Source organism: Arachis ipaensis, chromosome B8, assembly GCF_059453495.1.
Source record: "Arachis ipaensis isolate K30076 ecotype BB chromosome B8, ASM5945349v1, whole genome shotgun sequence".
NCBI classification, from domain to species: Eukaryota; Viridiplantae; Streptophyta; class Magnoliopsida; order Fabales; family Fabaceae; genus Arachis; species Arachis ipaensis.
The window spans coordinates 41794187-41809597 of NC_142443.1; the positions used below are offsets into that span (position 1 = coordinate 41794187).

Sequence of the window (15411 nt, forward strand, 5' to 3'; positions counted from 1 at the left end):
AATATTGCTGTAAAGCTCTGGAAGTCATCTTTCCATAACCATTGAGAGCACTCCATTTGGACTTCTTTAGATCTAGAAAAGCTCTTCCGAATGCAGGCGGGTCAGATCTGGACAGCTCTGCAGTGCTTTCTCTGTCTCTGAATCAGACTTCTGCTCTAACTCCTCAATTTCATCTAGAAAATACCTGAAATTGCCCAAAAACACAAAAATTCATAGTAAAATCCCAAAAATGTGAATTTAACACTAAAACCTATAAAAACTTAATAAAAACTTAATAAAAACTACTTAAAACTATATGAAAGTGATGTTAAAAAGCGTATAAAATATCCGCTCATCAGTCACAAAATCGGTTGCTAAATTAAAAATAGCGACCGATTTAGTCACCAATGGACCCTAAAAGCATTTTTTTTGTTTTGGTTGCTAATTCGGTCGCTAAATTAAAAAATAGCGACTGATTTTAGCGACCAAGAGTGGGTAGTCACTAAATCGGTCAGTAATTAAAATTTAGCGACTGATTTAGCAACTAACTTTTTCTTTTCCTAAAAATTTTGATTGATCACAAAATCAGTCGTTAATAGCGACCGATTTTATTGGTCGCTAAAATCAGTTGCTATTCTAAAATTTTTTGTAGTGACATATATATTTATATATAATTATATAATAACTATTTGATGATTGATTTTTAATATACACAGTCATCCATTTTTTTATTCAAATATAAGGCATTTCATATATTAAAAATATGCCTTATAATTAAATTGTATGTAAACTGATTATTAGGAGTTAATTGCGTATTGATGACAAAGAAATAGAGACTGTGTTGTAAATTTTTTTGAAAATGTCCGTTAGAAGAAAGAAAAGCGAGTTAAATCCCAAAGTGGTCCCTAAGATTTACGGTTTGCACCAATTTAGTCCTTGACTTACCAATTGCACCATTTATGTCCCCGATTTTGTAAAAATTGCACCAAGGTCGTCCCTAGCCACATCTCCGGGCAAATTAATGAACGTCGGCAGTGACCTGGCACTGAGAAGCCACGCCCGCCTAACCTTCTTTCTTTCTTCTCTTCTTCTCTGAAATCCAGCCCAGCCCGCAGACCTCCACACCAACCTTCCGTCCGTCCATCTGTCCCTACCGCCGGCGACCACCGTCGCTAACCCTCCCTCCTCCCTTCTTCCTTTTCTTTCTTCCCTATTTCTCCATTTCTTTCCTCCTGTACGCAACACCCCTATTCGTGGCGCCACCTCTGTCTGCACCTTTCAGTTCCGGTGAAAATCACCAGCGATGGCAAAACTCTGTGCCGCTACGACACTACCTCCGCTCCTTACGCTATCTTCGTTTTTCGCTCCTCAACGCAGGTTCCATTCCATCCTCTGTGTCTGTTTCTTTTTTTTCTAATTATTTTTTTTATTTCAGTGCCTTTTGATTCTGCTTTTACTGATCTTGTTAGACTTAGGATAGTTGATTATTTGTGTTTCTGGACTGAATATGTATTGGCTGGTTGAAATTTTTGGGTTGATTGATGCTTACATTAAACTGAAATTGCTGTTTATGAATCCTGCATAGAACCTGTTCGATAAATTGCCTGAAAGTTAAATCTTATGTCTGATCATCATAGGTTTCAAATTTTGTTTTCATTAGGCATTGTAACTCATATTGTGCAGTTTTCTATAAGTTTTTATGATGATTGAGATTGAATTTTGGTTATGCACTTGGTGAATGTTCTTGCTTAACACCAAATTGAACTGAAATTTTAGAATTCATTCCTTGTTTGGTGTTATATGTTACGTGCATACAGAGTTAGCAAGTGAATTGATGATATTGCGTATCCATGTAGTTGTTGAACATAAATGATCATATACACAATCACACGAATGCCATGCTAGAAATTGGGATTAAAACTAGGTATAGGGACCGCATTGGGTCAAACAGTTTCAATTGCCACCTCAACTTGCCGTTATCTACTCCAGCGTAGCTTCTCAGTGCCAGGTCGCTGCCGGCGTTCATTAATTTGCCCGGAGATGTGGCTAGGGACGACCTTGGTGCAATTTTTACAAAGTCGGGAACATAAATGGTGCAATTGGTAAGTCAAGGACTAAATTGGTGCAAACGGTGAATCTCAAGGACCACTAAATTGGTGCAATTGGTAAGTCAAGGACTAAATAGAAAAAAAATATTACCCTCTTATAATTTGAATACGAGATTATCGACATAAATTAAAAAAGCGTACTATTTTGATTAATTTTATATTGATGATTATTTAATATAGATTTTAATTTTAATATATTAATAATATAAAATTTTTTACACAATTAATTATATTTATTTTTTTAATAATTATTTATGCTATCAATATAAAACATAATTATTTTTTATGATATAATATATGTAATTATATGTATGTGTAAAATAGTTTTACACTAATAATGTCTCAAAATTAAACTTTTATATATATTAATAATAAAGGATAAGTATTGTTTTGGTCCTAAGATTTAGAGTTAAAATTAAATTTGTCCCTAATCTTATTTTGAATTTAAAATCGTCTCCAACGTTTCATTTGGTGTTAAAATTGTCCTTTCAACTTTTTTCAGACCAAAATATCCTTATATTTTTTCTTAACCTAACCCCACCGTTCGCCACTTCGCTGCCACCACCACCACCTTTATTACCACCGACTATTCCTTTTCTCATATCTATTCATTTTAATCCATCAACACAACACAACATAACATTCAAATTAAAAAAAAATTATCATTAACAACACATAACATTCAAATTCAAGAACAATATCAATAACCTCATTTATTTCAAAGAGATTGAGAAGAGAGCGAGACTGCCGGAAAGAGAGAGGAAGCGAGAGAATGAGAGAGCGAGAGGAAGAGAGCTCAAAATCGTGGCCACCACCATCGAAATTGCCGCCGAAAAAGGAAGGAAAAGGAGATCTGGAACCAGAGAAGTCCCTACAAACGCTAACAGAGAAGTAGAGAAGCAGAGAAGCTCAACTTCAATATTCACCACTATCTCAAATCCTTCAAATTCAACAACAACAACAACAACAACAACAACAACAACAACAACAAAGTATTCTGATTTAAAAAAAATTGAAAAATTAATTAATTATAGAAAAAGATAAACGAGATCCAGAGCAAAGTAGAGATAGTAATGTCACTAGTTTGCTTTGCTACTGTTGTCGTCAGAGAAGGTCGTTGACAGCCAACAAAGTAAATGGTAACAGCGTCGTGACCGACGCCGAAGAGGATGTCCTTCAATGGCGAGGCGAGGCGAGGCGAGGGTGCGGCAAGGTGAGGGAAGGGTGCGGCATGGCAAGGCAAGAGTGCAACGTGGCAAGGTGAGGGCAGCCGTCAATCTCAGATCGACGGCGACGAAGGAGTTTTCGATAACAGATCTTTGCCGTGGTTTCCCCTTTCAACACATGCAACAACAGCAACAACAACACAACAACGATACAATTTTAAAGAGCACCGAAATTAGGGCAAGAATGCTTAAGAAGAAGAAGATGAGTGGGTTCAGAGGGTGGTCTGATTAAGAAGAAGAGGAGGAGGAGGAGGAGAAGTAGTGTAAAACGTTGGGGCAAGGGGGTATTTTTATAATTTAAAAAGAATATTTTATTCAAAAGTACGATTTTAATACCAAACAAAATATTGGAAACGATTTTAAATCCAAAATAAAATTAGAGTTAAATTTAATTTTGACTTTAAATCTTAGGAATCAAAACAGTACTTATCCCTACTAATAATATAAATACAAAATAAATCAAATTAATAAACACAACTAAAATAATTAGTGTAATTAAAATAGGAAGAAATATCAAAAGATTCATGCCTGTTATAAAATTACCAATGCTGATCAAACATATGTTTTTTTTTTTTTTTCGATGCATCATATCAAGTATGCAACGCACTAACTCCAAATAATGTATCTATTTACATCATCTAACATAAAGAATACACAACATTATGTTGTATTGGTTAATTGATTAAAACCCAGTGAAAATATCTATCTTAAAGAAAGAGTATTCGCATACAGGATGCATGGATGTAGTTGATAGCTATCTAGTTTGCATATGACAGGGTGAATGCGTAATGGGTTCATCGGATTGAAGGCCGAAATACGATCTTGGAGTTGCTTGCAAATTGAAGCTTCAATAATGTTGTTATATCTTATATGGATATTAATTATTAATTGCATATATTATTATTTTACTTATCGTGAATAAATAAAGACAAGCGGTTGGATGCTTTTGCAACTTGCTCACACAAATACCAAATGCTGTGGGTTTCTTAATCCACATGCTATATGATCGAATCCACATGAAAATTACAGCATCCTCGATCCATTCTTAAAATTTTATTTCTTTATATAAATATATATATAATTGTTTACTTAGTGATTCAATTTTACATACATGTAATTTTATTTTTCATTATAATAAACGAAAGAGAATTTATTAGTAAATATTTATAGAAGAATAATTATTGCCTTTATTAACGTATATAACTCAAATACATTCCAATAATTTTTATTCTAAGTTAATATGTAAAAAATAAACACTTAATAAATATTATAAGAAAATTACAATTTCATTTTTTCTTCGGTAGACTACTAATAATTTCATTTAGTCCCAGAAATAGGGGGTTCAAATCCGGACCGATCGAAATTAAACCGCTCATCCAATTCGATCTAAATCGAAAACTGATTAAAACCGCACTAATTCGGATTTGATTGGATTCTATTTTTTACAAACCGCTGGATTAGATCGGATTTCGGATCTACTTTTCATAACCGATCCAATCCAATCCAAACCGCATAATGTGCTCTAACATTATTATTTTATTATTATATTTACAATTATACTTATAACATGTTCAATTTGTTATACATTTTTCTATTATTCATGTATTATTATTATTTAATAAATATTTTATGTTCAAAATGTTATTTATTTATTTATTTTAACTAACCTATAATTTTATTTCTATTGTTATGTTATCGTTAGCTTTTTAAGATATTGTTAAAACTTGTTATGTCATTGTTGATTATTTAAAATTTGATGTTAAAACTTGTTATATGTATTTAATTTTTTTTATTTAAAAAATCGCAAATCCAAACCGATCCAAACCGTTTGTAATCGGATCGGATCGGATTTTCAAAAAAAAAATCATCCAATCCAAACCGCACCGCACATAAATTAAGCGTTCGGATCGGATGACTTTTTTCCTTGAAACCGAACCAAATCGCACCGCAAACACCCCTACCCAGAAACATTATGGTATTCATAATTTAGTTTTCGGAAGTAAAAAAATCTCATGACTTCTTTGAAAAATAAATAATCATGTTTGATAAAATAATTCAAATTCAGATAAAAAGAATAGAGGTTTTCGAGTATTTTGCTTTATTAAATTTAATAAATTTTGAATATAATGTACTTTATTTTTTCTATGCACACAGTACTCATCAATGGCTACTACAAAAAAAAAAAGGATAAAACTCTATTGACACTAGTTAAGTAGTTAGGGTAAAGTATTAAATTGGTCCCTTAGGTTTGGGCGTAATTCTGTTTTAGTCCTTAAGGTTTAAAATGTTCTATTTGAATCCAAAAAAGTTTTATTTAACATTAATTTAGTCCCACAGTGAGGTCAAAATTAAATAATTAACAAAATGTCCTACATAATAACAGTTCAAGAACAAAATTGATAATCTGGAGGACAAGTACAAGTTTCAGAGGCACAAAATCAACCATTGATGCATCAATACATTTATTTATCATTTTCTTTAGTTTTATAGAAAATATTTTATTTATATTATAAAAAAAATAATAAATAAATATATTGATGTATCAATGGTTGATTTTATGTCTCTAGAGCTTGTACTTGTTCTCCAAATTATCGATTTTTTTCTTGTACTGTTGTTATGTAGGACATTTTGTTAATTATTTAATTTTGACCTCACTGTGAGACTAAATTGATGTTAAATGAAACTTTTTTGGATTCAAATAGAACACTTTAAACCTTAAGGACCAAAACAGAATTACGCCCAAATCTAAGAGACCAATTTAGTACTTTATCCAAATAGTTAAAAGAATAAAAAAAAGGGTCCTTGACTCCTTGGCTTGTTACTTCATCGTGGTTCCATGTGAATTTAACTACTTTTATAATACTTTAAAAATTATAAGAAAGATCAAATATAACAATCTCGTTAGAAGATAATAAATATCAATAAAAAAGTTTAAAAACTAATTTATGCAAAATCTAAACACTAAATTTATAATTTCTGCCCATCTTTTGTCAATTCTAAATTCTAAATACTAAATTCTAAATTTTAAACATTAAATCCTAAATTTTAATAATATAAAAATATGATATTGATCCAAAACGTTGACTAATATCAATAAAAAGTATTAATTTCTCAAAATTTTTCAATAAACACTATTAAAATAAAAATCACTACTACAAACAATTGATTAATTATCAGATTTTAACACTTTTTTAATATTAGATAAAATAATTTTTTTTGAAATTTATCAAAAATTTTAAAAATATTTTTAAGTTTTGTTTTATTTTAATTTTATCCCAAAAAATTTTATTTGCATCAAATACATCCTTAATAATTATATCTAGTCAACTTATGTTAAAGATTATTTTTGTAAAATTGTTATTGAATTGGAAATAAATTTTTTAAAAAATTAACTACTAAGAATATATTTGGTATAAATAAAAAAAATTAAAATAAAATTAAAACAAAATAAAATTTAATGATATTTTTGAAATTTTTAACAATTTTGAAAAATATATATATTTTACCCTTAATATTCAAGACAGTTAAATATAATTTGAAGATGGAAGCATATCTAAAAACTTGTCCTGTATTGTGAAATTCTGTTGGCGCCAATGAGTTACGGCCTTGTTTAATTGGAATTGGATAAAGTAGTGTTGTTGGTCTCTCTCTATCCACACACTTTCACTTCGTACCTTTCCCCTTACACCTTTTGCCACTTCTTTATTTTCTCCTCTTCTTCGTTCTCTTCAACTTCCCTTTCCTCCATTCTTTAAAGGTAATAATTAAGTTCTTCTTGCTCTCTAATTACATGCATTATTATTCATATATAATATATGAATGATTATTTGCATTCTGTTTTTATTCAGAGTTTATGGAAGCTGTAGAAGCAAAATCATCTTCTTCATCTGGGTATGGTAAGCCTCCATGGGTATTTAGTGGAAGGTAATTAATTAAGTCTGCAAAATTGTAACAATGAATCTTTCTCTAAGTGTTGTTAATTTGTGGGAAACGGGAATTGTTTCTGTCATTAACTGTTCTGTTTCTTTGTTTATCAGTGCCTTGTATCAACTCCATCTTGTGAAGGCAGAGAAAGCTAGAAGATACATTCCAAAAGAATTCAAATTGGTTGAAGCTTTTGGGTAGGTCCAATGTTGTAATTTCCTCTCTTTAGATTATAAATGCAGCAATTCTTTTATGGGTTTGAGTCTTTAGGCGATTTGTAAAATCATTCTAAAATCTTCTGAATTTTGATAAGACTTGTAAATTACGTTAAACTTTGAAATTAAACAGAGGTTGCATTGATTATTACTTGACACAGATACACTTTGGGTGGCTTCTTTCTAGCCAGCTATGAGGACAGTCCCGCCGGTGTCTTTGACGAGGTACGGTTCACTTCTCATTCTTGCTCTTTTATCTTTTTATTTAAACGAAAATGTTAGAAAACCAATATTTTAATAAAAAAATTTCAAAATTTGGTTTATTATGACTCAAACTCAAGACAAATATAAAATTATAATTATCTTGGGTTCCTTTTTATCTTTCATTATAATGAAAAAAGCTTTATTGAAACTAACTCGTTTACAGTTTGAAGTGAATAAAATTCACCATCCAAGATTTAACTTAATGAAATTCACATTAGTGAGTTTTTCCCCCCTAAAAAAAGGTAGTATTTATAAAATACAATCATACTATATATACATAAAAAATTGAGATTACTAAATCAATCAATTACCTATATATATATATATGTGTGTGTGTGTGTGTGTGTGTGTGTGTGTGATAGATTTAATATCTTACTTTTTGGTACATAATATTAAGCAGTAAAATTAAACAATTAGCCTTTAGAACATGCACTTTTAATTTGAGTTTCTTAGTACCCACATGTTTAGTGAAAGTAATAGACAAAAATCAATGCAGACAACTTGTACAAAAATGGTATCTGAAAATTGGCCTTAGAATGGTTTTGTTTCTACACATGGTTATTTAACATTTTTTAAGCAATGCAACCAACCAACAACCCAATTAGAAAGAAAAAGACATCAATTATTGTTGTTCACTTGACTAATTCAATGTATTGTTAACACTAGATCTTTGTTATTATATGTATAGCAGCTAGTGGTGATTGCAGGACTTGTCTGGAACCGCCCAACATCTTGTGCGTATGTTCCAACTCTTTTTCTATTGCCACTTCAATGATACAAGTTAAATGGGGGTTGTATTACAAGGTTAAATTTTGAATCTTTAATTCATTGAATTAGACCATTATAAAAGTTTTTAAGGTTTTTCTTTTCGTATTCTTTTCTTATAAATGACAAGTATTGTATTATAAACATTAGATTAAATATATAAAAATGTTAAATATATTGAATTAATAATTTTTTTCCAATTAGAGTGACTCATATTATGAATAAATTAGGGTTTAACGTTTATGTACCCTTAGGACACATAATAAGATTTTTGTTAGTAGAATATTTTATTTTTTTTAATAAATACAAAACAAATATATTAAAAAACTTAATATTTTTGTACTTTTTCTATTTGTATTTTTGCTAGATATTTGAATTTAGATTCAGTAATGTGTTTAGTGGCTAGATACTAAAATTAAAATTTCAGTTTTGGAATACAAAATTTTAGTTCTTTCAATACTTCTATAAAAGTAAAAACAAAAGGATTGTAATTCCTAGAAAGACAAATTAAAATTTTAATAATATTTATTTTTAAAAATATTCTTATCTAACTTTTCAAATTTTTATTCTACTCTTTATACTATCATCACCTCTCCAACTGACCTCTATTCTACTCTTAATCTTTCACCTCATTGTTGCACTTACTCCCACTAAATCAAATAAAATACTGAGAGTTAATTTAATTTTTGATTTTTCATTTTTGTCTCTTAATAATTTCTGCTTCTCAGTTTCTATTTTTTTTAAAATATTATAAAATACAAAATAACTAAATCCTAATAATTATTAAAATTTAGCTAATCTGTGTCTTTTTTATGTAAATTTTCGTAATTAACAACATTAATATGTATTCTGAAGGCACACAGCAAAGAACTTTTTCTTTTTAATATTGTATTACTAGAGGTGAAATCCTTTATCATGAACCAAATTGTGTGTTGAACACAACTATGGCCATTTACAAAACGTCAATGACGTTTTGTGTTTCTTCAATTAAAATAATATTTTTCTAACAAAACGTCAGCGACGTTTTGTGTTTTAATAATTAAAATAATATTTTTTTATTACAAAACGTCAGTGACGTTTTGTTCTTTGATGATTAAAAAAAATTTTTTATTACAAAACGTTAGTAACGTTTTGTGCTACTACCACAACCCTGTAGAACACCAAAATCATCAAATATTTTTGTATTTCACATTAAAATTATCCATATATAAAAATTTTAGCCACACAGCAAAATCTCAAATATATTATTATTTCATGAAAAGTGGAGAAGGTAAATAGGGTGTTGCTTCAAAGTAACGAATGTTGTGGTAGTTTCACAATCAGAATTGGATTGGCTTGATGTTGTTGATAAGCCTAGAGGCAACAGCAATAGTGGGATAACAAATGAAATATTATAAAATTGAAACCTCATTGCAATCATGCATGGTTGTCACTTGTCATTGCAACATTGACGTGGTGGTGGCTGAGCTAATACAGCTCCTCGGGAACTGAAGGACCTACATTTATCTTAGTGGTATGAATGCATACACTTGATTACCCCTTCATCATCATTCATCACACCCCTCAACTCGTGAAAATAAAGTTACAAAATCCTAAATTGCTCCATATTTATTTATTTTAATTTCTCATTTTTCTTTATTAGATTCTTAGCTTTTAAATTTACAAACTGTGAGATAGATCAATTTTTGTTTCTAACCTGTAAAAGTATGAAATAATAAGGACTAACATATGCTCTTTGTAAATTTAGAAAATAATCTAGATCATTTATAAATTTTGGAACTAATTAAGGGATAAATAAAGACTAAAAACTGAATTGTTCACTCAACAAAAAAAAAAAAAGTCTGAAGACCAATTTGAAATTTTTCTACAAGAGTTATTCTCAATTTATAAATTTAAGTACCGAAAAATTCAACTGCATAAGCATAATTGATGATTGATTTTGGAATACGTGTAGCACATACTACATATGATTTAGGAAAAATATTTTAAATTAACACTATTTTTTCGAAAATTTTCGTAATCTAAGTAAATTTTTGAAAAACGACTTAGGTTTAGTTTGGGTTAACAGTTTAATTAAACTCTTTTTGGAAAAATAGCTTAAATAATAAATAATTATATTAAAAGTAGTTTATAAATAAGTTATTTTTTATTTAAATTTTTAATTTTAAAAGTGTTTATTTTATAAAAATGTGATAAAAAGTAGTAGTATTATAAGAGAAGTCATTTTTTAACTTCTGTATAAGATTTTAAATAGCTTCTTAAAAAGCTGCAATTTAATTTTAAAAATTATTCCAAACATTAATACTACTACTTTTCATAAATCAAAAATTCAAAAAAATTATTTTTAAAACTTTCTAAATAGACCCTTAATTATACTAGACATCTTATTAATTTTAAAGAGGTATAGAAAACTAATTTTTAATTAGTTAATATTAGTCAATTTTAATATTTATATTTGTAATTTAAAATTTATAATTTATAATTTAGGATATAAAATTTAAAATAAATAAAATAATTTTAAAAAAAATGACTGATATTAGTTAAAAAAAAGATAGTTAGTTAGCAATATTTATTGTTTTATTATTCAATTTTACTATCTAATGAATTATGATTGTATTTGTTTGAGAATAATTAATTAGGTTTAGTTATAGTAACATACATAGCAGTAATTTTCTTTTTCTTTTTCTTTTTTTTACCTTAACAGATGGGCCACGAGGGTGTACGTGAACAGTAATGATGCTTGTTATCATGGACGAAAGGTAACAGACTAACAGAGGACAAGTACAAAATAGTTGTAAAAATTAATCTTCATATTTTTGGTCAGGATTTGTGCTTGAAATTTTTTTTCCTCATCTTGGATTTGTGCTTGATTATAGTATCAACTGTGCATTCTCTTACAGGAAGTGGGTCTTCCAAGTCAGATTGCCAAGTTTTCCAAGGTAGAATTTTTTTCTCTTTTTTTTTTTGGTAAGAGAAATTTTTTATCTTCTAAGAAGTGCTTACCTTTTTTTTATGTGTTTTGTTTAATGAAGGAAAGATGTTATAACCCGAACATTATTTCGGTTTTCTGCCCATTTATTAGGCCCAAAACAAAATCTAGTTTGTTAATCTTATAAATTACAATTAAAAAAGAAAAATAAAGACTAAGAGTAATAAGTAATAACACAAGTAAATCTGAAAAAACTTGCGAGTAGATTTTAAGGGGAAAAACTATCCAGTTTATGAGAAAATTTTATTCATAAACTTATAAGTCTTCGAAATAAAAAAATATCAAATAAGTTTTTGAAAAAATTGAATACTGGATTTATGGGTTTTAAAAAATTACAATTAAAATACTTGATAACTCTTTTTTTTCCTTAGATAGCTATAAGTGCTTCACAAAATTTTTAAAAATCTAATTGTTTTACTTGAAAAAATAAATTAAAAAATAACTATCAATTAACCTAACAAAATATCCGATTGAGTACTTATAAACCAAATTGGGCCAAGGATATATGATTTTGTTTATTGTTGAAACAGACAATTAGAGCAATATCAGGAGAATCTAGTGATAGAAGCAGTGGATTCTTGAACATGATAGGAATTGGTTCTATCTCATGCAATAATCAGAGGGATCAAGGTCTAAATGTTGAAGTAATCAAAATCAAATGTCTCGAGGCAGCAGATGCTTGTAACATTAGTCTCACAAGTGCTGATGGTGAGTGGATTTGGTTGCTCATTTGGTTCCACTAGCCCTGAGCTTCCTACATTATGTTATATATGTGGGAGGTACATTTTTTCATAATTTTTTCATAGTTTTTGAGATCTCAATTGCACCAACTATGTCTCTAAGATTGGCAACAGTGCACCACGTTAGTCTCTAACCGCGTGATGATTCAGTTGATAGAAAAAGACTTAGAGACTAATATAATATACTTTTGCCATTCTTAGACACGTAAGTTGTACAATTGAGATATCGAAAAAAATTTTTGTGCACGTGGCTTTGGAGTTTAACCCCTTCATTTTCATTCTAAAATAATTGATGATTAATAAGCATTTTCAACTGGCACATGCTGTGATTAAGATGCTTCTCACGATGTTGTTTGGTTTTATTTGATCATCATTATCTTTAAACGAGTTTCTAATAAATAGTACACCCCATTATCATAAATGCGGTCTCAACTATAAAGAAATGTGGCTGAGGAGTTGCTTTGTTCACTATGTTTTGTTCTTTTAAATTCCCCCTTAATTTGTGATTAGTTTATGAATAAGATATTGATTGATGTACAAAATATTTTAAATTGCGGTGGCTTTCATAGGCACCAATAGCTGGATGGGGCCTCCAATTAAAATGTCGCTTCCAAGTTTCAGGTAAGTAAGCTTGAAATATATAGATTTCAGTTTGTCAGAGAAGTCAGAAGTCAGAAGCAATGATAATCACTTTTTGTTCTAAAATTGCAGTGGTGGTACAGAGTATAATCCCAACCTCCTTAAGTACTCTTGCCGGATTGAATGCAGGTTTTCTCTCAAACCTCAAAAGTTGATGAATATTTATTCACTTGTTTAGTATTTAACTTGCAAATGCTACAATTCTGAAATTTTATACAACTTAACATAGAGGTCGTTCACACATAAATTTCACTTGAATACCTTATGCATGCTCTTTAGAACTTCTTCTTTGACCCTATATTTCTAACTTCTAACTTCTAAGTGAATGCTCTATCAATCTTCTTCTTATTTGTCTAAATCACTTGAGATAAGATTCCATCATATTTTTCACAATGGGCACTACTCTAATCATTTCGATCATACTGAAATTATGTTCATATCCATTGTCACATAGCAATTCATTCTGTACAACATAGTTAGTCACTTAGTCTCATGAAACTGCACTAAAATTTATTCTTAAGTTTTAGAGTTAAGATCAATGATACTAGGAACAATTTAAACAAAATTACACTACCTGTAACTTTTTATAAGATGTAAAATTTATTGAATCACCATAACATGTAATGAAGATTATTTATATCAAATTTGATCGAAATTAGACATCAATAGACATGTAATTGAAGAGCCATTTGTTTATATATATATTTTGAATGAATACATTAGTCGATTTTCAAAGAAATAAAAGGTAGGAAATGATTTTGGATTGATATGAAATTTTTTAGCAATGATCTATAACATATATATGTTTTTCAATCCAACGATTGATTTCTTAAAAATTTTCTTTAAGAAAATGTTCTTTAGGTGTAATATTGACTTAAATGGACACCGATGTTATTTGATCCTAACTCTAAATTTAAGCATTTTATAAGTATTTAATTATATGACATTATATTAACAAAAATAGTTACTACTTTGTGAACTTGTTACTTAAACAATAATCTAAACAAACAAATCTTATTGGATATATGCAACATCTAATTAATTCATGAAAAATAAACTCATTAATTTATTTTCTCAAAACATAGCATTTAAATTACGTGTGTTCATTTGATATAGGGTGCAAGCAGTGCAGCCATTGAAGGTTTCAGGGGCAATCCCTTCAACTTCAACAAATGATGAGAGAGAACAACATAATAGTGACGTAGCTGAAAATCATGAGAGTTTCAGCACTTATGTGATGTTATCAAAACCCATTTTAGCACTTAAGTTTAATCAAATGAAGATGCATGTAGAAGCTCCTGTTGTGCTTTCCCAATTCTCAAGTTCCATAGAAACTACTGCCAGTTCTCTTCCATAATGACTTTCTTTTCTTTTCTTTTCTTTATTCCCTCAAGTTCAGGATTTGTATTAAGTGGAGAGAAGCCTATTAGAATCACCAATCACCAAGTCCTCTATCACTGTTGGGCACTGTTTTAACCATATACAATCACCCCGATGTAGGTGTTAGATTCAGAAAGAATACTTCAATTTGTATTCCAATTTTGTATGCAACTCGAAAACATGTATTTAGGTAAATAAAGTTGAATTTGTCGAAAAGTGTAACTCTTTGGTTATAAAGAGTCAAGATAATCAAGAATCAGGGTGATTAGTTATGACAATTGTAGAGAACTAGTCTTAGTTTAAGTGTGCTATATAAGTAGAGAAGTAAAATTCTATTTAGATTTTTTTAGTGACTTATTGTTTTTCTGAACTCAATTCAATGTTGCTATTTTTTAGTTTTCTATTTCCCTTTTTATCTTTTTACTTTTCTGCTATCAAAGCTACCGCTGCAAGAATTCTTTTATGGCATTACGAGCTTCAGGTGTTTGATTCATGGCTTCCCGAATGAAAATTCTGCCAATTCTAATTCCAACAACACTCCTCCCTCCTCTTTTGTTATCAACAATTTTTCCTTAAATTTCTTCAATACGGAACCCTTTTACCCAAACAATGACAAACTTAGTGATAATAATCACAAAACTTGGCAACAACAAGCTCTCTTTGCAATTTGAGAACAAGATCTTGAAGATCATCTCCATCCAACACGAATTTCTCTTCAATTTGATTCCACGGCAAATAAGCAAGTTGGGATTGAATCTCAACAATTCAAACAGTGGAGGCAGGATGACTATAATCTTGGCTCATGGACGCTCGCAGTGACCGATCCAGAAAATTTTATCAGTGGGAGTAAAATATATATAGTATAATAATAATTTTATAATTATACTATAGTATTATAAAATATGATTATTCCTCAAATTATTTAACTAACAAATTAAAACAATAAAATAATTTACAATAGTAAATAATTTAAAATTTCATTCTTCTGAGTTTCATATTTTGAAAAGATTGAATAATCTTTTTATTGTCAATACAATCAAACGTCTCTCTTTCTATATATGTCACTAAACAATCATTTAAAAATTCATCTCCCATACGGTTGCGAAGCCGACTCTTTATGATGTTCATAGCAGAAAAAGTTCTTTCAACTGATGCAGTTGCTACAGGCAAAACTAAAGCTAA

The 15411-nt window shown here is 29.3% G+C and overlaps 1 protein-coding gene across 2 annotated transcripts; it reads left to right on the forward strand.

Moving 5' to 3' along the window:
• The first annotated feature begins 6933 nt into the window (after window positions 1–6933).
• On the forward strand, window positions 6934–14632 carry LOC107613590 (protein NEOXANTHIN-DEFICIENT 1). 2 transcript variants are annotated; one of them, XM_016315666.3, is made up of 11 exons: window positions 6934–7070; window positions 7162–7237; window positions 7351–7434; window positions 7614–7677; window positions 8405–8454; window positions 11186–11240; window positions 11382–11420; window positions 12001–12178; window positions 12780–12831; window positions 12922–12978; window positions 13966–14632. In XM_016315666.3, the coding sequence occupies exons 2-11, from the start codon at window positions 7167–7169 to the stop codon at window positions 14204–14206; spliced, it is 891 nt and encodes a 296-aa protein (XP_016171152.1). In that variant the 5' UTR covers window positions 6934–7070; window positions 7162–7166; the 3' UTR covers window positions 14207–14632. The 2 variants fall into 2 exon arrangements, with proteins under 2 accessions (XP_016171152.1, XP_016171153.1); XM_016315667.3 differs by having other exon boundaries at window positions 8408–8454.
• Window positions 14633–15411: the final 779 nt, after the last annotated feature.

Bases quoted from the DNA above. Each gene is read 5' to 3' on its own strand.
- LOC107613590 (XM_016315666.3), top strand. From the start codon at position 7,167: ATGGAAGCTGTAGAAGCAAAATCATCTTCTTCATCTGGGTATGGTAAG. The intron at 7,678-8,404 runs GTACGGTTCACT...TTATATGTATAG, and splicing joins CCGCCGGTGTCTTTGACGAG to CAGCTAGTGGTGATTGCAGG. The intron at 11,241-11,381 runs GTAACAGACTAA...ATTCTCTTACAG, and splicing joins CTTGTTATCATGGACGAAAG to GAAGTGGGTCTTCCAAGTCA.